The 27,975-nt window shown below is 41.9% G+C and overlaps 1 protein-coding gene across 9 annotated transcripts in view; it reads left to right on the top strand.

Annotated features, from left to right (window-relative positions):
- Positions 1–27,975, top strand: part of MAGI2 (membrane associated guanylate kinase, WW and PDZ domain containing 2) — a 251,122-nt gene that overhangs the window by 123,574 nt on the left and 99,573 nt on the right. For all 9 annotated transcript variants that reach the window (XM_048499934.1, XM_048499932.1, XM_048499933.1 and 6 more), the window contains one exon: positions 10,706–11,341. In XM_048499934.1, the coding sequence (XP_048355891.1) occupies positions 10,706–11,341 (636 nt within the window). The remainder of the gene's footprint in view (positions 1–10,705; positions 11,342–27,975) is intronic.

Genomic DNA, 27,975 nt, shown 5'->3' with positions numbered 1-27,975 from the left:
CTTCAGCTTTTGCTTCCCTGAGTTGGCCTCAAAAGTGAGGGAGGACGTCTCATGGGCTGCCTTTCCCTCTTGGTTTGGCTGGTCCTCCAGCTCAATGGGAGCTGATGGCCACAAGCCTCCTCATCAGTCTCCCTGTCCTGCCTTTTATTTCCTCTCTGTTACCCCTGGCTCCACAGCCCACCTATCACAGTCTCTGGGTCTGGGGCAAGCCAGCTGTCAGTCTCTCCCTAGCTTCTCCCTCCTTTATAGCCCCTTGTGTTTTCTTCTCTCCCTCCACCTGATGCCAAAGCCTGCACAGGCTGTTGCCTCCCTTCTGCCTGGCCAGTGAGTTGCTGTGTGACCCTGGTGGTGGTGGTGTGTGTGGGAGACCGTGGGGAGGTAGTGCTGGAGGATCCCCTGCTCCAGCCAACATCCCTCTTATGTTTATAAATTTGGAGTGTGGCTATGGCAGCTTGGGGCTTTACAGGCTGTCCCAGAGGTCACTGGGGTGAGATGATGTACCTCAGAAAGTTCAGGGCTTTCCCAACTTTCCTGGGGCCAATGGGGGCAAGGCAGTGCAACCCTAAACAGTTCAGGGCTTTCCTGGTTGTCCTAGAGGCTGTGGGGTTGAGACAATGTGGCACTGGGCAGTTGGGAATTCTCCAAGCCACTAGGGTGATGAAGTGGTGTGACACTGAGTGGCTCGGGGGTCTCCTGGTCATCCAAGAGGCTGTGGGGGGTGTGGCGGTGTGATGTTGGATGTGTCAGTGTTCTCTTGGGTGCCCCAAGAGCCATTGGGGGATGCTGTCTGGCTCCTAGGATCATCCTGGATGGCCATGGAAGCGCTCATCTCTGCCCTTGAGAAGCTGCTGTCCATCAGTACTGAGCCAGGTGGACCAATAGTATGATTCAGTATATGGTCACTTCATAAGTTGACCTTTGTTCTACATAAGTTTAAAATGTTGTATATACAACAAATTTGCACTCAGTGAATTAATACCTACGCAAGATTGTCTCATCCGGATTCATCAATTTTCTACAGAAAATGTCCTCAAGGAAAGAAAGTGCATTTTATGTGATTTTGCAAAATTAATTGTATTTATTGGGCAGATATAACTACATTGTTGGTCAGCAAAGTACAGATGATGACTTGGAACTTGAAGTAAGAATTCGTTAATGGAAGAGGGAATTTTTCATCAAATCCCTCCTCTAACAGCAGATCCAATTTTACATAGCAAGCTATCCCTGGAGTCCTCTGTCCTCCTATTATTCAGGTTGGCAAGGGAGGAGGGAAGGCAAGGAAATTCCATTGCACTGATGAAAATGCCTCCCAATATCATAGATTTACCTCTGGAGCCAGTCCCTCATAAAGCAGTAGTTGAAGTCACTGAACTTTGAACTCCTTGTCCATTGAACTAAGTTAAATGAGTGAAGTAGAGGACTCCTGATCCTCCAGTAACTTGCCCATCTAGTGCTTGAATAAGCCTAGCTTGTCAGAGAAATTTGAATGTCTAGTTATTCCCTCAGACTAGGGTTGCCAACTCTGGACTGGAAAATTCTTGGAGATTTTGGGCTGGAAACTGAGGAGGGTGGAGTTTTGGTTGGGAGCTCAGCAGGGATGTGATGCCATCAGTTCCACTCTCTGAAGCTGCCATTTTCTCATGGGGAACAGATCTCTGTAGCCTGGAGATCAGTCATAATTCGGGCAGAACTCCAGGCGCCATCTGCGGTTGGCAAACATAACTAAGAGATACTTAAATATTTATTTCATCCATATTAGTAGTCATCAACCAGTTCGTTGTTGTTGTTGTTGTTGTTATGCTTGTATACCGCCCTCCCCCAGGGTGCTCAGGGTGGTGAACAACAGAGAAAACTCAGCAATTAAGGAATAAGAGGGGAAGTCCTCCTATGGATTCAAAACTGGTTGAGAAACAGGAAGCAAAGAGTGGGCGTAATTGGGAAATTCTCACAATGGAGAGGTGTAGGGAGTGGTGTCCTGCACGGATCCATTTTGGGACCAGTGCTCTTTAACCTATTCATAAATGACCTGGAAGTAGGGGTGGGTAGCGTGGTGGCCAAGTTTGCAGATGATGCCAAATTATGTAGGGTGGTGAGAACTGCAAAGGATTGCAAAGAGCTCCAAGCGGACCTTGATAAATTGGGTGAGTGGGCTAAGAAATGGCAAATGCAGTTCAATGTAGCAAAATGTAAAGTGATGCACATAGGGGCAAAAAAATGAAACTTCACATACACGCTACAGGGGTCAGTGCTATCAGTCACAGACCAGGAAAGGGATTTGGGCGTCTTAGTTGATAGTTCCATGGGAATGTCAACTCAATGTATGGCAGCTGTGAAAAAGGCAAACTATACTGGGGATCATTAGAAAAGGAATTGATAATAAAACTGCAAAGATTGTCATGCCCTTATATAAAGCCGTTGTGCGACCACACTTGGAGTACTGTGTTCAGTTCTGGTCGCCACATCTCAAAAAGGATATTGAAGAGATAGAAAAAGTGCAGAGAAGGGCAACGAGGATGATTGAGGAACTGGAGCACCTTCCTTATGAGGAGAGGCTGCAGTGTTTGGGACTCTTTAGTTTGGAGAGGAGACGTCTGAGGGGGGATATGATTGAAGTCTATAAAATTATGCATGGGATAGAAAATGTTGACAGAGAGAAATTTTTCTCTCTTTCACACAATACTAGAACCAGGGGACATACTTTGAAAATGCTGGGGGGAAGAATTAGGACTAATAAAAGGAAACACTTCTTCACGCAACGTGTGATTGGTGTTTGGAATATGCTGCCACAGGAGGTGGTAATGGCCACTAACCTGGATAGCTTTAAAAGGGCTTGGACAGATTTATGGAGGAGAAGTCCCATTGTCCCATTGCTTTCACATCCTGCATGTGAGCTCCCAAAGGCACCTGGTGGGCCACTGCAAGTAGCAGAGAGCTGGACTAGATGGACTCTGGTCTGATCCAGCTGGCTTGTTTTTATGTTCTTATACAAGTAGAGCACAAGGTAAATTTAAATGAGACATTTATTGAGATGAGACATTTTTCAGTCCATTGCCAATATGGTTATAATCAAAAGCTCTACCTCACAGCCATTAAAAGAGTCTTTGCCTTTGGCTCATTAGGAATATAAACTTTTGTTATCAATACCTTAGGATAATGTGTCTTTGTATTGAAGCAATTATAACATGTCTTCTGTTTCAAAAATAATAATTCCCCTCTTATCCCATGTGGCTCAGAAGCAGCAGCAGAGGCTAGAGGAGTCCCATCAAGTGGCTGGTTCAGGACACAGTGGGGCACCGTGCAAAAAGGCCCAACAGGAGTGGGGATGCAAAATCTACAGGACAGTCTCTCTCCTACCACGCAGCAGTTGGGTATAGCAAGAGGAGCAGGAAGTTTGCAAGCCCAGGGGCATGGGGGATGACCAGTGCCTCTGGATAGCCTTATGCAAATCTAGATGAGGTGGGACAAGGCAAGGAAGGGTTTTAAAATAACACTCAGAGAAGAAAGGGGACTCTGGGCTTGGCCAGCATTGGTAGAGTCCCATGGATCAAAAGGGACCTGACAGGAGAGACAAGAGGAGAGGAAGGCAAGCTGACTGGGAAAGGCTGAGCAAGTGCAGAAAAGAGAGTAAGAGGAACTTAAAGGAGGAGTTGGGGTTCCTGGAAGTCACTTAAGATGTTCCACTTGCCCCCCGGTGAGCCCACACTCTGATTTATTTTAGTTCATCCTGAGCCATTTCTAACAGGGATCCAGAGTTGCAGAAAGCCAACAGATGACACAATGGCTCCTTGCCAGGCTTCCTGGGCATTTTGCAATGGTTGCTTTGTGATTTTATCATACTGTGCTATACAGTTAAGCCTTTAGGCTTGGAAGAGGCAAGGTGAGTGATGGATAAATAAATAAATAAATGTGAGCTTCAGTGGAGAAATAAAATACAGCATCTTCAAATACGTTAGAAATTCTGGCCTCTTTACATTAAAAAAAATCCACAGTTTCTGTGTGTGCCCAAGGTTTTCTCCACATGTAGTAATACATTTCAGAGTCTTCTGAAAGAGCAAAGTAATTATAAAAGACATGGATTGCTATGCTCTTCAAAACCACTGATGCCCTGTCAGACAGTTCACTGGCTCCAGGTTTTTCATGATGATAAAGGACTTCATAAGCCAAGCCCAGAATAGCAAAGCTTCTTTACTTAGAATCCTTCCACAGCAAGTAAGACTGCTCTTATTTGTTATGGTCCCTCACCTCAAAAGGATCCATTATTTTTGTTTAGAACCTATTACTTTTCAGTGCGGGGCAAGCTTAGCTGTCTTCTAAGATGAGTTCCATGCAGAGTATCTCCGCCTTCTCTTTACACTCTGTATTCATCTATGTCTCTTTCCTTTGGCATACTCCTTGCAGTTTTAAACTGTACTCATTCATATTTACCATGTCAGCAAATCATCAGTGTCTTTTGATTCTCATATTTTATTCTTCTGCATCTCAAAAAAAAGTTAAATGCTTTCATTTAAATAGATCTTACCGCTGTATGCAGCACACAATAGAAAATGTAAATAGCTGCTTCTGCTAATCCACATCTGCCTGTGTGTAATTACCGGATGCATGCTGGTTAAGCACAAAAATTTTGAAAAGGCAGCTTTTTAATTAAAACATGTGCACTGGGTGAAAGCAGTTTTTTTTAAAAAAAATGGTATAAGATGGCAGTTTTTTACAGAACAAATTAGTTTCCTGTTCTTTCTCATTTTTTAGAGTTATCTTTTAAGTTGAAACAACTCCAAATGACATTTTTTTTTATTATAACCTTATTGTGTTGTATCTGGGCTCGGATTATGGTCAGAGCACATGTGCAGAGGAGATGCAAGAATGCAGCATGGAAACAGAGATTTGGTCTTTTGTGCAGAATGTCAGGGAGGCCTCCTGCTGACTAGGGTTGTCAGCCTCCAGATGGGACGTGGAGGTCTCCTGGAATTACAACTGATCATCCAATTACAGAATTGAGTTCCCCTGGAGGAAGTGGCAGCTAGGGAGGGCAGGCTGTATCGCATTGGACCTCATTGAGGTCCCTCCCCTCTCCAAACTGAACTTTCTCCAGGTTTCACTGCCAAATCTCCAAGAATTTCCCAACCTGGAGCTAGCAACCCTATAACGGCGGAGACATGTGTAAATTTATGGACTACTTGCGGCTTATTTTTGGCCTTCCATCACAACAGTATGTAATGGATGGCATTTTGAACTTTACAGAGTTTTCAAAATCATTTCAGCTTTTTAGCATGTGCAATAAAATGGCATTGATTATTCCCACTGCTGTACTTCCCAATGCATTTTGAAATATGTACAGATTGAGAGCGAGTTATGTGTAGTAGAAGAGAAGAAGAAGAAGAAGAAGAGTTTGGATTTATATCCCCCCTTTCTCTACTGTAGGAGACTCAAAGGGGCTTACAATCTCCTTGCCCTTCCCCCCCTCACAACAAACACCCTGTGAGGTAGGTGGGGCTGAGAGAGCTCCGAGAAGCTGTGACTCACCCAAGGTCACCCAGCTGGCATGTGAGGGAGTGTACAGGCTAATCTGAATTACCCAGATAAGCCTCCACAGCTCAGGCGGCAGAGCTGGGAATCAAACCCGGTTCCTCCAGATTAGACACACGAGCTCTTAACCTCCTACGCCACTGCTGCTAGTAGTCAGAAGAAGTCATTAGAATGTCACAGTAAGATCTGGAAGATCCAGGTTTAAATCCTAACTCTGCAATGGAAGCTTGCCGGTTGAATTTGAGCCAGTCACTCTTTTAGCTGAACCTGTGGTGGTATAAAGTGCCATCAAGTCAATGCTGACTTATAACGACCCTGTCTGGTAGGATTTTGCATCTGGATATAGCTAAGTTTTTTGTCATTTTGTCTTTTTCAGGATTTTTTAAAAGTAAAAGGTGAAAGATGAATACGATATAAAGAAAAATTAGTATGTAGGGTTTTGTTTTGGCCAAATTTTTTTTAAAAAGACTATCAGGACAGAGCCAAATTGCCCAAGCAAAAAGCCAAACTTTTAGCTATTTTCTGCCATCTCTGAAGCCCAAGCTGATTCCAGAGATGGCAGGGCAGCCAACAGAGCTGCATGAAGGAGTCAGCTCAGTGGTGGGAAAGCCAGCAGAATTGAGTGCCAAAAAATCCAACATACAGGTTTGGCTTTTTGCCTTTTTTGAAAATGTCTGGTCTTTTAAAGCCAAATTGGAAAAAATACAAAAATATAAAAGCTTCACACCCCTAATGTCTGGCCCAAGGTCATTCAGCAGACTTCAGGTGGAGGAGTGGGAAAACAAAGTACACCAGATTAGAATCCGTCATTCTTAATCACTACACCAAGCTGGCTTCCTAGACTAACCAGCCTCACAGGATTGTTGAGAGGATAAAACGGAAGAGAGGTGAACAATGTGAACTGCTGGGGTTCTGTGTTGTTCCCGGGCTGTATGGCCGTGTTCTAGTAGCATTTTCTCCTGATGGTTCACCTGCATCTGTGGCTGGCATCTTCAGAGGATCTGGTGGTAGTAAAGCAAGTGGAGTATATATACCTGTGGAATGTCCAGGGTTGGAGAAAAAAACATTTGCCTGTTTAACAAGTGTAAAAGGTGCAGTTAGCAAGCTTGATTTGCATGTGTTGGGTGGGATCCACACATTTAGCATGTGAGTAACCATGAAGATAGCATAATCAATTAGTGAGGGCATCTGCATTGTAGTAGCCTGGCCTTTTGATCCCTTTGATTGCTTACTGTCTAGACGCACCCTTTGTCTGGGTGGTGTTCATTACTGTCTTGATTCTAGTATTTTTCAGTACTTGTAGCCAAATTTTGTTCATTTTCATGTTGAAATTGTCCATGTGCTTGTGGATTTCAATGGCTTCTCTGTGTAATCTTACATAGTAGTTATCAGACTGGTCCAGAATTTCTGTGTTTTCAAATAATATTCTGTGTCCAGGTTGGTGTATCATGTGTTCTGCTATTGCTGACTTTTCTGGCTAAATTAGTCTGCAGTGTCTTTCATGTTCTTTGATTTGTATCTGGGCCCTGCATTTGGTGGTTCCTACAAAGATTTGTCCACAGCTGCATGGTACACGGTAGAATCCTGCAGAAGTTAGAGGCTCCCTCTTATCCTTTGCTGATTTGTTGAATTTTCTTAGTGGGTCTGTAGATTGTTTTGAGGTATATTTCTTCATCAGTTTCCCTATACAATCAGTGATTCCCTTGATGTATGGTAAGAACACTTTCCCTCTGGGTGGCTTTTTATCTTTTTTTCTGTGGTTTGTTCTTGGTCTTGAAGTTCTTCTGATGTCTGCAGTGGAGTAACCATTAGCTTGTAGAACCCAGTTTAGGTGATCCAGTTCGTCTTAAAGGACGTGGGGTTCACAGATTCTTTTTGCACAATCTACCTAAGCCTTTGACAATATAATGTGAACTGCTTTGGTCCCCCATTGAGAAGCCGGTGTTCCTGGCAGCACTTTGCAATATTTTCTTCTGATTTTCTCACATCTCTTAGTTCTCCTAGTGAATACTGCCCCAGCTTTCCAGGGCCATCAACTTGAGCTGTCATTTAACTTCATGCATAAGTGTGTTCTCTTTGTCTGGAAGCCATTTTGAAGTTAGTCATGTCATAATGTACCTTCACTTGTTTTGAATGATACGCCAGGTCCTTCCATTAATTTATGGCTTTTACAGGTGAATAGTGGTGAAACACAGATGCACCACACTGGAACAGTGCAAAGTAGTTACGTAAATGCCAAAATGTGCCTTCCCTACTCTTTGCAACTCATCCTGTCACAGCCAATCTGTTCTGCATGGCAAATGTTGGCTTTATTACCTTGCTGTTTCTCCCGAGCGGCGTGAAGCTGCCGTTTTCCTACCTTGCTCCCCGAGCGAGGTTTACAGAAAACGGCAACTTCGAGCCGCTGCTGTGTGAATGGCAGCAGCTCGAAGGTGCCTTCCCTCCCCCCATGTCCAGTCAACCTACCTGCTCTGCAGCCCTCCGGCGCGTCGCCGAGGCCTGTGGACATGCCCCCTCTGCCCTGCGACACCGGCAGTCAGCGGAGCGAGAGTATGGCAACCTCTGGCGGCGGGCGAAAAAACTGGCTGAAGCGCAAATCGGCTGATTGACAGCAGGCGCAGCACGAGCACCGTCATCCCAGCAGGGTTCTGGGACCCGTTCATCGCGAACAGTTCCCAGAGGTTGAGTGAAGCGTCATGTATGCCGACCCGGCATCTAACTCCCCGCCAACCTTCTTATGGAAACAGCCAGAGTTTAGATTGTCAGATGTGACTGAAACCTTTCAGTCTTTTCTTGAATGCCCAAGGAACTTGACATGCTTCTTCACTGGCTTTTGAGTGTTTCCTGCTTAAAGGTTGCAGTCCTTCAGCAGAACAGTTTCAAAGGGAGACTCCAGAGAGGTTGCAGAGTTGGACTGCATATGTAGATTTGATTCTACCAGCCTTGAACTCAGTAGCAACTTGGGGTGGTGAACTTACTCCAGCAACTAATTTGGTCTTTCTTTCAGGTTGATGTTCTCTATTGAAATTCATCCTTGTTTTGCTAATTCGTCAACAATTTGTAGTGATCTGTACCAACACTACGTTGAATTGATTGTTTCACTTGATGTTATTTTCATGTGCATCATAAGAAGTATTGTAACATACCTATGTCCAGCACATTTATGCCCACTGATTTCAATAGCAGACTTAACAGCTTGTTTCTAGTTCAAACAAATCTTCAAGTTCCTAAAATGATTGCAGTCTTAAGTGCAGGGCTTTTTACCTATTTTTTCTAACTTGTACTGTGTACTAGCATCTTTTTAGGACTCTCCCAAGTCCCAAAGGGGGAATTTGTGGAAATTGGCACAACTTATATATGAGCACTGGAACATTTTTGATGACAAAAAAGTACAGCTTAAATTTATTCTTTATGTTTCTGTTGAGTTCAATTGGAGAAGATCAAGTTTTTTGGTTTGCTTGTACCCTGTCTCTATGCAGGTTTGGTCTGTGCTGCTGGAATATGTCACATTTTAGGTTCACTGTGGACATTTTAGGTTCACTGTGTATGTGATGGAAGTGTGAAATGCCAAATGTCCAGGTTGCTTACAGTCATTGTCAGAACAGTATGGTATATGAGAATATGAAATGCTTTCCTCAGGCTCTTCACTGCACAATGGGGTTGTAGTGGGGTCTCTTCATGTTCCACTACCTGCTGTGCAGCTTCCTTTTGGTCTCTTTTAGATCTCAGTTCTAACTGCTTTTCCTCTGCCCATGAACTCACTCTTAAAGGCATAATTCTATCACACCTGGTAGTTGCAAGATGACTGGCTTTGTTAAAGCCCTTTAAATTGCTGTTATATTGATATGACTGTTATTGCTGTTATATTGATATTGTAGCCCCTTCCCAAAAATAACCCCCCCAAATGAAGAGTAAAAACAGCTCCCTAGACCATACTCTGCTAAATAAGGGGATTATGTCCTAGAATTGATATTCTCTCTCCCGCAACCCCTCCATGTACACACACGTACTTCCTGCCACTGCTGCTGCCGTGGGAGGACAGAGAGGCATGTTATTTTGATATTCCTTTGTATTCCAATATTCTTATATTAGAACTATCATTATTTCGTTAGATATAATATGATACAAATGCTTGAAGTTGAAATAAAGTTTTAAAAAGGGAGGTATGCTGAGCAAAAAAAAAGCCTAAAGCAAAGAATAATGCAGGGCCATTTGTTTCATCTTCCTTATGATGCAGGGGGGAAAGATTGCTGTTTGCCTGCTCTCACAAACAGCAGAGATTATGAGATTTCCCATGTAGTTAGTGGGGTGGGGGAGGTGACATGATAGAAGCTCTGGCCCGATGAGAATCTCCCTTCAGCATGGGGCAGAGCACCAGTGTATTATTTGCTTAAGTCCAATTTTTAAATCCTGTGAACTCAAACTATAAGCACTTGACCTACCCTGATACTGGTGTGAGGTGAATACAACATGAGGCTGCCTTATATTGCATCAGACCATTGGTCGATCACGTTCAGTATCGTCAGTATTGTTTACTCAGATTGACAGAAGCTCTCCAGGGTGTCAGGCAAAGGCCTTTCATATCACCCACTCCCAAATCCTTTAACTGGAGATGCCAGAGATTGAACCAGGGCCTTCTTCATGCTAAGCATATGCTCTACCATTGAGCCACAGTACCTCCCAACATTCTGACTAAAACAATGCAAAATTGTAATGACTTTCTTTGTAACTACACATGATGTTGTCCCAGTGTACGTGTAACTACACACATATTTTAATAAGTAAATCCTGTTTCAAGCATATCTTTAGAAGACGATTCAGATTTAGGTTTCAAATGAATTAGAATTCAGATTTAAATTTAAATTTCCATAAGGGAAAAGGAAGTACTTTTATTTATGGTTATGAAGAAAGAAAACCTGCCACATTTTTAGAGACTGAAGGTCTTGGGGCCTTAATTTGGATATATTTCTTTGCGGGGGGGGGGGGGTTGGAATAAAGTGCCTATTCATCTGCAAACATTATTTTTGCTAGCAGACACATTACCTCAAATGATCATTTTACAGCAATTGTATGAATATCCACTGCAGAATGGCAGTTCCTTCTGGAGATCCCAAATTCGTTCACTCTTAAAATCCAAGCATAGTTGAAGTTGTCTCATGTCATTATTTTTTTCTCTTTCTAGGTGATGTCATTGTCTATATTAATGAAGTTTGTGTCCTTGGGCATACTCACGCAGATGTAGTCAAACTCTTCCAGTCTGTTCCCATTGGTCAGAGTGTCAACCTGGTGCTATGTCGTGGATACCCTCTACCCTTTGATCCCGAAGATCCTGCCAACAGCATGGTGCCACCACTTGCAGTCATGGAAAGGCCTCCTGTAGTAGTCAACGGAAGACATAACTATGAAACTTATTTGGAATACATTTCTAGAACTTCTCAGTCTGTTCCAGATGTAACAGATCGGCCACCACATTCCTTGCACTCCATTCCAACAGATAGTCAGCTTGATAGTACATTCCCACCACCCGTTCACGATGATAATGTATCCATGGCTTCTTCTGGGGCCACACAAGCTGAACTCATGACCTTAACCATTGTGAAAGGGGCCCAGGGCTTTGGCTTCACTATAGCAGACAGTCCCACAGGACAGAGGGTGAAGCAAATTCTAGACATTCAGGGATGCCCTGGTTTATGTGAAGGTGACCTCATTGTTGAGATCAACCAACAGAATGTACAGAACCTGAGCCATGCAGAAGTAGTGGATATACTTAAGGAATGTCCAGTTGGAAGTGAGACTTCTTTGATTATCCATAGAGGAGGTAAGTCTAGAAAGTCTGCACCATTACATTAATATGTCTGAAAGCATCTAAAATATGCTTGCTATATCACTGTGTGCTGTGTGGAAGAGTATTCTCTTCCTAAGTCTGAAAAGAGCAAAATATAAAACTAATGAAGCACACAGGCAAACTGTAATATTTTACTGTAAACCACCCCTATTGCTTATGTTTGGAGAAATTAACACCTATGAGTAGTTTATGTTTCTGCAGGGAAATTGTAGGTGTCGCTGGCTGTCTCAGATCCCTTTTTTGCATTACATTTGTACTTATTGGTGTTGCAAGATTGATGGTATTTTGGTATTTACTCATAACTTTCATATATGGCCAAGATAATCTAATAGTCTGTTCAAGAATAAATTAATACAGATTCAGGTTGTTAGTGTGATACATTCCTACATTCAGATATTGAGACTTGGTAGCTCAGAATGATCTCTGGTTAGGAAAATGCAATCTCTGAGTTAGTCCGTCCATATTAAGACATTCAATTACAGGTTTGATAATTATCCTGTGGCTTGAATATATGATTACTTATATCTACAAGGCTTTTATGAACAATTACTACAGATTAGATTCAATGAAAAGTTACCCCATGGAATTAAGACTGAGTGAACAATCCCCAAACAAGGAAATGAAGTATTAATATATAATTCAATGGAAAGACCATGTTCATTGCAATTGTTAAGTGATAAGGTTTTTTCAGTGCCTCTTATGGAATGTAGAGATATGTGCCAAGTGTTTCATTTGTCAAGCAAGGACTGCCATCTGTCTGTTCTTACATTTCATCATGCCTTTCCTCTAAGGAGCTCAGGGTGATGGTCCCAGATTTCCATTCCCAGTTTTATCCTTCCAACTACCCTGTGAAGAAGGTTAGGTGAAAGGGAGTGACAGGTCCAAGGCTGCCCAGTGAGCATTATGTCTGATTGAAATTTGAACCTGGGTCTCTCTGTCCTAGTCATACATTAGTCAAAGCAATTCCCTCCACAATTATGTGGAGAACATAATTCGTATGAGGGAAGTAGGATACCTCCCACACTGTCACTGTGGCAAGTGAGCTAGCATCATGCTAGGCCAGTGGTGGCGAACCTTTGGCACTCCAGATGTTATGGACTACAATTCCCATCAGCCCCTGCCAGCATGGCCAATTGGTCCTGCTGGCAGGGGCTGATGGGAATTGTAGTCCAGGAATATCTGGAGTGCCAAAGGTTCGCCACCACTGTGCTAGCCACTGTCCAGTGCAGCTAAGTAATGTACTTCAAACTGTGGGCCTCCTGTACTTCCCAAAGGATCACCTGGAAGCTTTTACTTTCTCATGCTCCAATTTTGCTTTTGCTGCAAATAGTGTACATGCTCTACAGAAGGATGTGTAAATTTCTTTCCTGCATGCTAGAAAGGAATGGGCTTCTAGATGATCCTGGATGCAAAATGGGAGAGGTCCTGTTAACAGTGCCTAGTTTCCTTAGCATATATCCAGCATGGTGGCTCCATGATGAGCTAAGTCAGGGAGAAAGGAAGAAGAGTTGGTTTTTATACTCTGCCTGTCTCTACCAAAAGGAGTATCAAAGCGGATTACCTTCTCTCCCCTCACCACCCCCAACCCCCTCCCACAACATGTACGTGTAAGGTAGGTAAGGCTGAGAGAGTTCTTAGAAAACTGTAACTCTAAGGTCACTCAGCAGGCTGCATATGGAGGAGTGGGGATTCTAATCTGGAGGCATTATTGCAACCTGGAATTTAAGGAATGAATAACCTGGAAGAACAATTAGGCCTGTAAGAGATAGTAGTAGATTAAGATCACAGCCAGATTCGATTTTGGATAGTGTATAGTAACATTCTCAACAAAGAAAGCACAAAGCAGTATTTTCTGAGTAATGAAGTTCATGGAAATCAGGGTAGTATTTTCCCTGGAAGTTGATTCTGAAGTATTATTTTGTGTTAGGAATGCATTTTTAAAAAATTATTCATTTAGACAATGCTTCTTAATTGAAGCTGAACATAATTGCCATTGCAAATACTTACTGGTTAATATCAATAGTGGACCCGATGTTTAGATTGTAAGGCAACACAATTCACAAGTTGTGATACAACACAGTAAATTGGTGTCTTGCAAGAATTTATTGGATTATGCAAGCATGGCTAGCAAGTGGAGGTCAATAACAATTTAATATGGGAAGTAACCCTTAATACATTTTAACTAGCCAGCTGCACACAAAGTGAGTTGGAATTTTTGCACGGATCCAATATTTCTGAGAGGTATGATAATTTTTATGGATATGTGTAAATGGATACAGATACAAGACTGGTAGTTTCTCTGCATAAATAAGTTTAGAACAAACATTCATGTTCTTGAATATGTGAAAACAGAAATATATATTGGAATTCATTTGTTTGGAGAGGGAGAGGATTGTATTCAGTGCTGTAATCAAAGAATGGCAATGGAAATGAATGACTGCTTGATTAATTGTTTGATACAATTTTAATAATTAAAAGGATAAGATCTTAAAAGAAAGAGATACATAGTTTATTGAAGTAATTTCCTGTTTTCTAAATTGAAATTATTTCTCCACCACCTCTTGTCATAGGTGAGGTCTCTGGTATTGATAGCCAGCCACTACAAACTTTAGTCAAGCTTCTATGTTACCAAAATACTAAATCTGCCACCCCCCACCCCCCCCCCCCAAGTGGAGCTAATTACTGATATTTCATATATCAGTAAAAAAACATTGGTGCTACATAAGATTATTATTTCGTTAGTTCTTTATTTGTTTGTTTCCATTTAATGTGGAATGACCATAACCAGTTGTGAGTGCAAATAGTCATTTCTCATTTCCCTATCTTTCATGTCTTGGTTTTCATAAGGTGGAGTTGTAGTCTTTGCCATGATTAATGGCAGTATAGATTTCTTAGCTGTATTAACTGCTGTAATTAAGGAAAGAATGTGTCACACCAGGCTTGTCCTCAGATCTTAGTGAAAAGACTGCCTCAGTTATTGCATTTGTGAGTTGTGTCATAGAAAATGCAATAGCTGGAATGGTATGGAAATCTTGTATTACCTGACCTGTGATCTTCTTATCATATTGGGGGGGGGGGGTTGCTGGGATTAGGTGTGAGGGATGGACTCTAGGTAAAAAGCAAAGATTTCTTGATGAGTAGGGTTGCCAGATGGTTTCAGCAAAAAATATTGGACATAGAATCATAGAGTTGGAAGAGGCCATACAGGCCATCTAGTCCCCCTGTTCAATGTAGGATCAGCCTAGAGCAGGGGTAGGGACTACTCATCAGCTTCACTCTCAGCATGTTCAGGAACTACACATTCCCATCATGACCCACATGCTGGTAGGGGCTGATGGGAATTGTAGTTCCTGAACATCTGGAGAGCCGCAGGTTCCCTACCCCTGGCCTAGAGCAACCCTGACAAGTGTTTGTCCAGCCGTTGCTTAAAGATTGCCAATGAGGATGAACTCACCACCTCCCTAGGCAGCTAATTCCACTGTTGAATAAGTCTTACTGTAAAAAGCTTTGTTCCTAATATCCAGTTGGTACTTTTTCACCCATAATTTAAACCCACTATTATGAATGCTATCCTCTGCTGACAAAAGCAGCTCCCTGTTCTCCTCTAACCAACAGCCCTTCAAATACTTAAAACAAGTACTCCCCCCCCCAATCTCCTCTTTCTAGACTAAACATGTCCAAGTCCCTTAAGTTATCCTTGCAGGACTTGGTCTCCTGGCCCCTGATCATCCTCATCGCTATTCTCTGCACCTGCTCCATTCTGTCCCCATCCTTTTTGAAGTGAAGTGCAGCCTGAGCAATGCAGTGTCCAGCAGGCCATCTTGCAATTTGGATGTTATGCCTCTGTTGATACCCCCCAAGACTGCATTGACCTTTTTTGCCTTTGCATCACACTGTCTGCTCATATTTAACTTATAGTCTGAACCCCAAGATCTTGTTCACACACACACTGCTACCCAGAAGTGTATCCCCCATGCAGTATGCATGTTCCTCATTTTTGTTACCCAGATGTAGAACTTTACATTTATCCTTGCTGAATTGAATCTTGTTCATATCCGCCCACTTTTTCAATATGTTCAGATCTTGTTGAATTCCATCTCTGTATTCTGATGTGTTTACTACTACTCCCAGTTTGGTGTCATCTGCACATTTAATTGGTGTCATCTCTGTCATCCAGATCATTTGTAAAAATATTGAAAAGTACTTTGTTACCCCACTGGACACCTCCCTACATTAAGATGAAATGCTACTGTGTGGTTTTCCTACTAGTTTCCTATCTATCTAACTGTCCTAGAGTCCAGTCTACAGTCCTCTAGTTTACTTATCAGAATATAATGGGGAACCCTGTCAAAGCTTTGCTGAAATCCAGGTAAACAACATCAGCAGTTGGTTGTGGTGGGTTTTCCAGGCTATGTGGCTATGTATCACAGAGGGAAGTCTGTTACACACTGTGTCCAGTGAGAAGGGAAGTGTGTAACAGACTTCCCTCTGTGATACATGTCTAAAGATGCCAGCCACAGATGTAGGCGAAACAAGATCCATCAGACCACGGCCACACAGCCCGGAAAACCCACCACAACCAGGTGAATCTGGCCGTGAAAGCCTTTGACAAAACATCAGCAGTATTCCCTCAATCCAGTAAGCATGTCATTCAGTCAATGAGGTTGGTCTGGCAAGACCTTTGGGGACACCTTGCTTTCTTTCCCTGTGCTGGGGCATTAGAGATAAAATTAATATGTAGGTAATAGTGACCCTGGAAACAATCCTGAGATATTATTCTACAGCCTTTGCCGAAAGCCTTCATTGTTATAAAGCAATACATCTATGAGTAATTTTTTTATTCATATGGATCTGGTAAGCAGAGGTTTAGTCAGCACAATCAAAATGGCACATCAGAAATTGTGGGCTAAATAGACCTGTGCAGAGTTTGGCATGTAAATGTGAGTGCTCCTAGTTTTCAAATTAATCCACACCTGTTACACCATGATAAATTTCTGCACATTTCCAGTAGCGCAGTACATGTGAGGTGAGATGCACATTTTTAGTATACTGAAGTTATACTATTACTGCTTTAGCACATGCTGATCTCTGTATAGATCATCTCAACCCCACATTGTCAGCACACCAATTTAGAGATGTGAATTGCTCTGGGAAGAGGCTGCCTAACTATATCCTACTGTCTTGGCTGCTTTATTGCTTCACGTTTTGTTCCCTAATCATTCTTCCTGCTCTCTCATTCTCTTGTTTCTGACGTCCAGATCCGCAAATATTTCTTTCATCTCTCCGTGATAACAAGGCATGTCTTATTGCCACAACTCGGTTTCTCCTAAACCTTTATTTAACCCTTTTGAGGATTAAATTTTAAGATGGCACCAATGAATGTGCACATTCCCCTTTCTTTTACAAGTCTTTGCATCTCGGTATTCTGTCAGAATTTCAGTAAACTCAGCATGAAACTTTTTCTCATACAGTGTTTTGTTTGCTTGCTTGCTTATTTATTTATTTTTGCATTCTTGATGCAGTATTTGTACCATTCATTCCAAAAAGTGGAGATGTTTCCAGATAAGTCTTATTTTGAAATACTATGTTGTCAACCATATTTAATATATAGCAACAAATACACACATCTGAGAAGAGAATCGCATGTCTTTCCTATATATTCAAACTTAAACATCCTAAAATTTACATTAATATCCTCTGGATATTTTGTCTTTGACTAGCAGTAGAGTGTGCAATTGCCTTCATATTTCTGAATTAGAGATAGGAAACCATCATAACAAGACTTTTAATTTGTTAAGACTTCAGTATGGATAGTAGTTAGTAGGCATTAAAATTATGTTAATTGCATTAAAATGAGGGACAATGTCTCTTGTTAACATTTCTGGGAGTATGTACTTGCTGATAATATTGCTGTTGTGGTAGCAATGCAATTTTCTTATATATTTCATGGAGAGCTTTAGTATTAGTGGATTTTTTTTCAATTTGTAATTGGTACTGTTGCTAGAACAGCCTCCAAAAATATGTTTAGGAAGTATGTGCTAAACTTGAGTGGTGATTTTATTAATAAATTAAAGGAGCTGCTAACAGGGGTGAAGTGCCTGAATTAAATGGCATTAGCATTAAAGAGAATTGCATTGTACACAGAAGAAAAATCACATCTCTGAAGAATATTTTTTATTAAAAAGAAAACATAATTTATGCATATATGGATGTTGGCTCTACAGTGGCATAAATATGGGAATTAAATGTTGAATTCTCCATATGCAGCTTAGGCAATATTCTGCTGTTTTAGTTCTGGTTGCTACTGTAACACTGCCTAGAACAGCTGCTAGACAGCTGTTGAACCTTTCTGTCCATGTGAAGAAGCAGAACTATTTAGTTAGAGAGCAAGCAAATTCTTACATTGGAATTTGTATAGAACAGAAGGGCCTTGAGTGCTTATGGATGCCAGGAACTGCCTTGTTCTGAATCAGTGGGAGAAAACAACATCTTTTGATGACATCTGCAAGCTTTATGGAAGGTCACTGGTGTCAGGCTCTTTGGAGAAGGAAACAGGCTCAAAGAAATCAGGGTTGCTGCTGAATTTTTAACATGCAACAACTCGTTCAAAAGCCAACCTGGATCCCATGGATTGATCCACTAGTGGGGTCCTTTTCTTTGGCAGAAGAAGCTTCCCCTTATTCAGGACACTCTCCTGACCATCTTATAGCAAAGGAAAGATCCTTCTAACAGAGGATAATGCCGCCACTAGCAGAACAGCATTGTGGAATGCAGCCTATGGTCTTTCATGTCTGATGAACATGGACAAGAGGGTACTGGATGGTGCAATGTTACCAGAGCCACCTGACTCTGATGACTAATTCTCTGTGCTTGTGTATGTTACCAGGATATATGTAAGGTTCACCTAAATGTGTTGAGTGTTTTTTTTTTCTTTTACTTGTGTGGCATGTGTAATGTTCTTATTAATCTCACTGTTCAACTTCCCAAGCTTCTGTTGAAGTACATTGTATAGATGACATGACTTGTAATTCCAGTGCAATGCTTTGTTGAAATAATAGAAATAAAACAAGATAATATTCTGTGAAACCAGTGCTATCATTATTGTGATGAAAATATTAGATTAGCAATAAAACACTGGGTTGATTTCATTGTTTAAGCCAAAAAAGTATTAAAACATTCTGCTTTGTGCCTGTTATGTAGATCCAAAAAGCTGTGCCAGGTGTAGAAAATGATTCATGCTGAGCCAGCAGCAGAAGTGGAACTAATCCATCTTAAATCAGTTAAAATAACTTTTTACTCATGTATACATGACATTGGATCACATGGTGACCAAAAGGCCAGTAAAGGTGATCGCAAGTAAGACATGTTGAGCTGTGCCTCTGCCATGCTCATATCACTTCTTTATATCCTCAAGTGGCAGCCTGTGTAGTAACACTGGCACACATTGTGGCAATATGACATTTTTGTCCATTTTAATTCACAATGACAACTTGTGGTGTCACACAAGCACAGTAATTCCCACACCAAATATTCTGGTGCAATGAGCATCTAGGTAATGCAAATGATAACTTTATTAAAGTTAACTGAATCCAAGTCAGGAAGTTATTTTTGGACAACAATGCACGTATCTTAATGATGGTTTTTTTCCGATAAGGGTTTGAGTTTGGATTCGTTTAATAACAAAGGTCGTTCAGAGGGTTCTAGATCTGGCTTTCCAGTGTACATTGTAAGGCAATGGATCCCTTCCAGTCTGGCTTTCACCCTGGCCACGGGACAGAGAATGTGCTGGTTCGCTATCATGGACAAGCTCCGTTTACAGCTGGACCAAGGCAGGTCAGTGCTGCTGGTGTTATTAGATCTCACTGCAGCCTTTAACATGGTTGATGTTTTGACCCATGCTGATGCTAGAATTAAGATTGTGGCCTTGAAAAGGCTGGCCTCCTTTCTCCAGGACTGGGGACAGCAGGTGAAGTTTGTGGGGAGGGGAATGCCTCAGTGCTGCCCACTAGTTTGTGGGGTGCCACAGGGGGCTATCCTCTCCCCAGTGCTGTTTAATATCTACATGTTTAATATCCCCTGGCACAGAGCTTTGGGAGTCATCGACATGCTGATGACATCCAGCTATTTCTGTTGATGGAGGGCCAGCTGGCTGCTGCCCCAGATGTTTGACAGGTGTTTGTAGGCCCTGGCTGGTTGGTTGAGAAAAGAACAGGCTGAGGATGAATCTGTCAAAGACTGAAGTCCTGTGGCTGGGGGGGTGGGGGGAGTTGGTGGAGGGTTTCCAACTGCCATGTTTAGATGGAGTGGCTTTAACACCTGCCTTGTCCGTCAAGTGCCTGGGTGTAACCTTGGAGTCCTCCTTGCCTATGGAGGCCAAAGTCACATATACAGCCACAGTGGTCTTTTTTCATCTAAGATGGGCCAGACAGTTGGTTCCCTACCTTTCTTGTTCAGACCTGGCCACAGTGATCCATGTAACAGTCACCTCCAGGCTGGATTGCTGTAATTCACTCTACGCAGGCCTACCCTTTAAATTGATCTGGAAGTTAAAATAGTGCCAGAATGCAATGGTGAGTCTCCTCATCCAGGGAACAGTGAGGAAGCATATACCACCAATATTATGCCAGCTGCACTGGTTACCGATATAATTCAAGATCATGTTCAAGGTTTTGTTTTGACCTTTAAGGCCTTGAGTGGTCTGGGGCTCTCATATCTACAAAACTTCATCTCCCATATCACCCACAGAGGTTCAGTCCTCTTACAGCAATCTACTGGACAAAGGACATTTGACTGGCCTTTTTAGCCCTGGTTCCAGACTGGTGGAACACTCTGTCATCTGTCACCAGGTGCCTATAGGACCTTTATCAGCTACACAGGACCTTCAAGAAAGAAATGTTGTACTGGACCTTTGGTTGTGGCCACTCATGAGTTCTGATAATTCAACTGTGAGGCTGGTCTCCCTCACGCATTTCACGCATTTCCAACTGAGCACCCCCTCCCCCAACTCAGATAATCAGTTTATGTCAAGAGGGGTAGAATGAATGTTTAGCCTTAGATTGTACTGAACTTTGGGCCATCATAGACATTGTGTTTTAATGATAAATTGTTTTATTATGCTGTGTTTTTAACATTATTGTAAGCAGTCTTGAGCCCAGCCTTGGCCAGGAATGGGCAGGATATAAATAAAATAAAGTAAATAAATAAAATAAACAATGCCATGCAAAAAAACAGAGTATAAATCAGAAATATTTCAGAAGAAAGACTATTCCAATTCAATTTTTCACATATCATTCATCGCCGTACTTATCCTCCCAGAGCCCACAGATGTACGTAGTAATCTTAAATACATGTTTTACAGTCTTTTTGGAAGAGCAGTAGAGCATCACTAGAATAAGATTGTTACAATAAAGGGTAGGATGAATTATAGAGAAATTTAGGTGGATAATCAGTAGTGTGTAACTTCTTTTAGTGTTCAGAGAATGGTCAATATATTTTGTTACCCCTGATAAAGGTAACCCTTCTGAGATTATGCTGTTGTCAATTGGAGTCTTGGCTTGAAGTGGATTCAGTCACTGCCATTGCAGGCCCAAGAAAAGATACCACAGTTTTACCATCTGTGTTGGCAAAGGCCAGGAGCTCGTCAGGTCCTTGTTGTGTATCAGTACCTGTGTTGGTAAAGGCCAAAACCCAGCCAGGTCCTTATGGTTTATTAGCACCCTCAACCGTTGATTGGGTGTCTTGGTTAAGAGACCTTGCCCTGGTTCAAGACTTCATATATGTTGTCTAACTAAGCCTTGCTACTGCTCTGTCAGATAAGCCAGTATAACAGCTTGTAAAAAAATATAGTGAATTCCTTCCATCTCATGGCTTCACTTTAACCCCAGCCCACCCTGCTTCTATGGAGCTCAGAGCAGGAAACATGGTTTTTTCCTCCCCATTACATAGATGTCTGATGTATAGTTTATCCACTTCATGAGGAAGAGGAAATCCACTTGAAACTCTACATTGCTTTTAGCTTATCCAAAATAGCTGTTTTATATAGACAAGGAGGACATTTCTGTTTATATAACAGTGTTACTGTGTGAATTTTACTTCCATATTATGAATTTTTATTTTGTTCAAAAATTTGCAATATGGGGAGAAATCAAAGACTTCATGTTGAAGTCTTAAAGAACAGACTTTTGTCATTTTCTTTGGGGCCAGGAATAATTTACATTTCAGCTTTTCTACCAGAGCAGTCTGCAAATGTCTAGGGAAAATAAATCAATGCCACTTCTTTTATAAAAAAAAAGAATGAAAGTAGCTTATATTAAATATTTCATCTGGGATTAGTTTTTCTCAGGGAAAAAAACTTTTGCAGATAGCTTTTCTGCATCAGTATTATATGTGTGTGTTTTAAATTGCAAACATTACAATGTTATAAAACCTTCATTTTTCCTGGTGTCCTTATAAAAATTCTTTGGTTCAATCAAACATTTTTCATTTAGCCTTCAGAAATGAAATGTCCAGTGAAGTTAAGCCAGAAAAACTTAACCATTCCTCTGGTACTGTTTAGTATGCTAAATCAGGAATGAGAAAAAATGTAGATCTTAATCTACTGGTAGATCCCAGGCTGGGTCACAGTAGGTCTCCTAAACCTCAGAAACCAGGGGAATGCAATCTTTATAACACCTTCCAGGAAGTTAACTCTACTGAGTAGGATTCTTAATAGAACTGTTTAGGCCAGTGGTTCTCAACCTGTGGGTGGGGATCCCTTTGGGGGTCGAACGACCCTTTCACAGGGGTCGCCTAAGACTCTCTGCATCAGTGTTCTCCATCTGTAAAGTGGATAAATGTTAGGGTTGGGGGTCACCACAACATGAGGAACTGTATAAAAGGGTCGCAGAATTAGGAAGGTTGAGAACCACTGGTTTAGGCTAAAGCTCTCCATTTCTCAATGCTCTGTGATATGCATCCTCTTCCTATTATTTCCAGAAACAGCTGCCATTCCTGTCTAGTAAAATCATAAATAAGAACACTAACACAAACTTCTGTTGCTTGACATATCACAAATCAGGCGGATGAATCTGATAATTTCTCAGCTCGGTGCTCCCTGCCTGTAAAATGGTAATATTAACTGAATACTGCGAGCAGGTCTTTGGGCAGCACATTTGAGGGCTTGTGTTCCTGGTGTGTAGTCTCAGAAATGGATTTGTATTTCTGTATGGAGATACTCAGTATTCAGCTTATGTGGTACAGCATATAATTTTGAAAGGTTCTGCCCTTTTGGCCATCCAAGTGGTGTGTTATTGGCTCCACTATCACCACCCACAAGGGTAGCCCTTTGCTGCTGGCTCCAGGTAAATGGCATGTTGGTCTGCAGTAGAAGAACAAGTAGCATCTTTAAAACAAAAACAATTTCCAAGGTATAAGCTTTTGAGAGTCACAGCTCTAGGATCTGACAAAGGGAGCTGTCCTGGATGGTACTTAGTTCTCATATGAACTCTGCCCCATTCTTTCCTTAGTTCTGTTTCCAGAACCTTCTTTAGTGGAGTCTTCCAGATGTATTATTGTGGGCCATTCTTTTAGGGTAGGGTGTCCCATTTTGGCAAAGGACATCTCTCTGGCAAGCCTCTTTTCCCACCACTACTCTGAGCGGAAAGCAAGAGAAAAATAAAAACAGTCACTGTTGGGCCAATCACATGATATCACTTCTGAATTTCTGGTAACTGCTATAGATGACTGACATCACTTCCAGGTTTCCCACAGATGTGACATCACACAATTGGTGCAACAGCAACTTTTTGGTGTATTTTTTCTTAGGCACAACATCACAGGTTTTCCCTGGAACTGATGTCACACTATCACCTCAGTAGTACTCCTCCTCCTCTCAGATTCCTACCATTTGCCAAGCCATGCTTAAAAGCTTTGTTCCCAGCGCAAGATCTTTATTTGCATTGCTATGAATCTGAATCAGTTCAATAGCAGAACCTGAGTCCTGATGTTGCTTGCATAATTGTAAATTAGAGTCTGTTGTTTGTTGAGTGTTCAAATCTGTCCAAACCCATATCTTCTCTTGAGTTTCATACACACACATATACATATTTGCCTTTCCTGTCAAAAGGAGCTAGTGTGATATTGGATGGCATACCATTGGATGAGAACTACAGAGATGTAGATTCAAATGCCCAGTATATCATGAAACTAACAAGATGATCTTGGGCCAGTCATATTCTCTCACCCTAACCTACCTTACAGAATTTTTGTGAGAATAAAATTGATAGGAAAAATTGTGGATATGTTGGAATAAAAATTTAACAGATAGATATCTATCGTTGCTTGCCAATTCTTACCCCTAAACATCTTCAGTAGAGATATATTTTTGTGAACTTAGTTCTGTGCCATAGAAACCCTTTATTTTGGCTGTTTTTCTTTCACACACATTCATGTTGGAACAATTCCAGCTCCCAGAAACTTTCCACCATTGTCTCCTATTTTCTGGCAGGGCTTCTATGGTTTTAACAGCCAGCAACAGCCAAAAAATACATACATGCTGCTTTCCCCTGTGAGGAAACATAATACCAGGGATTTGGTTATGATCAGAATGTATGAGAGAGAGAGAGAGAGAGAGAGAGAGAGAGAGTTGAGATTCTGAGACCTTCTGTGAACTATAAACAGTGTTCTCATTTTCCTTCCTATACCCTCCAACATTTCATAGATGGAAACAGAAGTACTTTTGTGGCAACTCATTTCTCACCAAGAATCATTACCAGAGCTCTGCTGCTACATTACTAATAGTTTGATTCTACCTGTTATATGTTGCATTCATTTATTCTTCAGCAGCCTATCCTGTGTGAGTGTGTGTGTTCTGAATGCAGGGAAAACAAAATCTGGATTTATCAGACTACTGAACTCCATATCTAGTATTTTCTTCCATTGTTCATGTTTGCAGAAAATCAGGATGCTAGTAATCATAAAAGGGAAATTTCAGATTGAGAAAGTTCCAGTTCACTTATCTTATTCCTTCATTTCTATTAATGAAATGTATGTTCTTAAAATATATTGGAAATTGGAGGGGATAGTTGAATTATGCCTGATCTAATTGAAATGGACAGTAGACTGATCAGTTATAACATAATTCTGTGACTTTTACAGCAGCAGCAGAAAAGATATACAGCAATTTCTACCAATATACACTTTCCCACTTCAAACTGTAATTAAGACAGGTCTCATATTCTCCCCTAAAGCCAATAAAACATAAGCGCCATTTATTGCACTTGAAATCTATCAGTTTTTGCCCCATTCAGTAGAAATACAAAGCTTGGAAACCAAATGAATAGGTTCCTGAACACAAACTGGTGCTATTCTAAAACATGTTTTCAACTTAATGTATCTTTGAGTGCAGGAGCTCAAATGTAGTATAATGTGATTGTATGGTCAATCTAAGCACCAGCAAGCCACTAATGGGGCATCTCACTGGTCCCATTGCCAACATTTTGGGTGATTTTTTTGTGCTTTCTGCTTTGCCTTGCAATGACACAGTCTTACCATTTCTGGTATATGGTGCTTGAAGATGCCCTTGAAGGTTTCACCTGTTCTCTTAAAAAAGAACAATGAAATGTTGCGAACTTTTTATGGTGACAGGTGGCTCCTGCTGGGAGCTGGGTTTTTTCCCTCCATTTCTTGTGGGCAGGGGATCTAATCTGTTCACTGCCAGTACTCACTTAATCTCTCAAGCAGCATGGGTGATTTAAGCCTGATTATGCATGCAAGGTGCCTAGCCACTTCACAGCCTTTGATTTCTATACTTCAATTTCTATACTTCTATACTTTTCAGCCTACTCCTTTAGTGCTCCTTAAAAAAAATTACAGTTTCCTTATTCTGTCCAAGACCCTTCTGTAGCCTCGTCTCAGATGTTGGGGAAAGGCTAAATGGGTAACAAAACAAATATACAGTGTGCCTGATATAAGAAAAAAATCTTAATGCTGAAAATCATGGTTAAATGAGGTTATATGTGGAGGAAATGATAATAGATTGATTCCTTAAACCCACAAGTCAATGGCATGCATACAAATTAAAAGTGCCAGAATGACACTGTGGCTGCTTGCATTGATGGCTCCTTCTTATAAGTCAGTTAATATTAGTCACCAGATAAGAAAATGTCTGATAATAGAACCCTTTGTAAAATCACTGTATGATGAAATGGAGTTCCCACACTTGAACGTCATCTTGTAAACCAGCAGGGTGCTACTTGTATCCAGCCCAGTCACAGCTCAGTTACAGCACTCCCTCAGGTTCTGCAAATTACCTTGCACCATTAGTTCTGAGGGTTTTATGGTGTAGTGTCAAACTTCAGTGCAAACAGAAATACATAATCCAGCCCCAATAAAAATAGTTAACAACCTTCTAGCCCCGCTATTCAATAGATTTGAAAGGATGTAGCTCAGTGGTGGGATTCAGCAGGTTCGCACCACTTCGGCAGAACCAGTTGTTAAAATGATGCTTGTGAACAACCAGTTGTTAAATTATTTGGATCCCACCACCAGAACCAGTTGTTAAATTATTTGAATCCCACCACTGATGTAGCTGTAAGGAGCCCTGCCTTGGATGGCCCAGGATAGCCTGATCTCATCAGATTTCAGAAGCTAAACAGGGTTGGCCCAGGCTAGTACCTGGATGGGAGACCACCAAGAAAGTCCAGGGTTGCTACACAGAAGCAGGCAAAGCAAACTACCTCTGTTCATCTCTTGCCTTGAAAACCCAACAGGGTCACCCTAAGCCAGATGTGATTTGATGGCATTTTCCACCACTACGTGTCATTAACCCTTCTGAGCTGGACTCAGACTCAGCAACAGACTCCTAAGACAATGAAGAGAAGGAGCTCGGAACCACTCTGAGGTCCATAAGGGCTCATGTGATTCCGTACATCACTAATCTGAACTCAGAACAATGGGGCTCCAAAGCCTGGGCTGAGGGGCCTGCTCCTGAAGAAGCTGCCAACTTGCCTGACCCCTGAGCAGCAGCCCATCTTTAATGTAGACCACCAGCTTCCCATGTTCTTCTCCTTCTTAGTGGGAGCAGTGGAGACAGTAGGCCTGGCAGAAGCACACCTGTGCTCCTGCTACTGAGCCTGATCATTGCCAGATCGCTTCTCAGGTGTATATCGTTCCCTTTAGAACTGAGGCTCAACTCATTCCTGGCTGGATGATGCTCAAAAACAGGTAGGACTTCTTTCAGGACATTTAAGTTCTAGGCAGATTAGAAGGCCTTACTGATTTAACCAGTGCTTAGGAACCAGTGGGCCCCTAGAAACCTGTACCTAGTGAACTCTAGCTTGTGTCCTAGACCTTAATGCAGCCCTGAAGATCCCTGCTCTAGAGAATACTCTTCTATATATATTGCTATGCAATCTATTAATTAAAAATCACTGATAATATTTTTGGATGAAGCCTATCCTAATGTTGACTTGTAAGTAGGATTGCTATTCTGCTTTGTGAAATTCCTGGAGATTTGGAGTAAAGCTCGGGTAAAGCTGGCTTGGGGGATCTGAGGGACCTCAGTAGGGTATAACTCTTTAGAGTCCACCCTTCAAAGTAGTTATTTTGTCCAAGGGAACAGACCTCTGTTGTTTGCAGGTAATTCTGGAAGGTCTTAAGGCCCCATTTGGAGGTTGGTAGTCCTAGATGTTAGTTTCTTCCATGTGTATTAATTAAATGTTTCCATGTGTTGATGGCAGATATACATGTATATGCCTCATGGAAAACTGAAGGGGTGGTCTGAGCAGGCTCCTCTTTTTGAGGTTCAGTAATTTTAGGTACCCAAAATGCCCAGATGAAGGCATTTCAGGGGTACCTCAGTATTTGTGTGGAAACAAACACTTAACATATGGTACATGTAGGTATGGTACATGTAGTTTGAACACCACTTGAACCTTTCTGGTCTCTCACAAGCCTCTGTTCCACTAAGGAAACCCAGCTGGCTGCTTTAGGTATTATATTTTGATATTGAAGGAAAACCATTTGTAGAGTCATTTCAGCTCTGCTCATTTGTATGCAATATCAGTCACTGAATGTGTTTTTAGAACAGCCTTTGACTTAACAACTGTCCATAATTCCATTGTTTGTCTTCTGTGATCAGACTATGATATCTAGGAGTTGCATCCAACATTTAATAGCCAGATCTAAGAAACATATCTACAGGATTTGAGTTTAACACTGACCTACCAGATCTCCCCCCTCCCCCAATTCTTTTTATGATCTCAGAATGTATAATGTCATCTTTTATGTTGAGGCTATAGCCCTTTCTGCACAGGCCAATAGCAGCACCCTAGGGACGGCAAAAATGCCATCCCTAGGGAGCTGTTTGCATGGGGGGTGCTGCTGCATCGCAGCAGCGCCGCCCTCACTCCCCCCCCAGTGGCGCGAAGCTGCTGTTTCCCAACCTCACTCCCCGAGCAAGGTTTTCTGGAAACAGTGGTTTCCAGCCACTGCCATGCGAATGGCAGCGGCTGGAAGGTGCCGTCCCCCCTTCCCAAACGACTTACCTTCCCTCCGACCTTCCAGCGCGTCGCCCAGGCCTGGGGACACGCCCCTCCTGCCCTGCGACTCCAGAGCTGTCGCGCAGGGCA

This window comes from Sphaerodactylus townsendi, linkage group LG06, assembly GCF_021028975.2.
Source record: "Sphaerodactylus townsendi isolate TG3544 linkage group LG06, MPM_Stown_v2.3, whole genome shotgun sequence".
In the NCBI taxonomy this organism is placed as follows: domain Eukaryota; kingdom Metazoa; phylum Chordata; class Lepidosauria; order Squamata; family Sphaerodactylidae; genus Sphaerodactylus; species Sphaerodactylus townsendi.
This window is presented reverse-complemented; position numbering and strand designations above follow the sequence as displayed.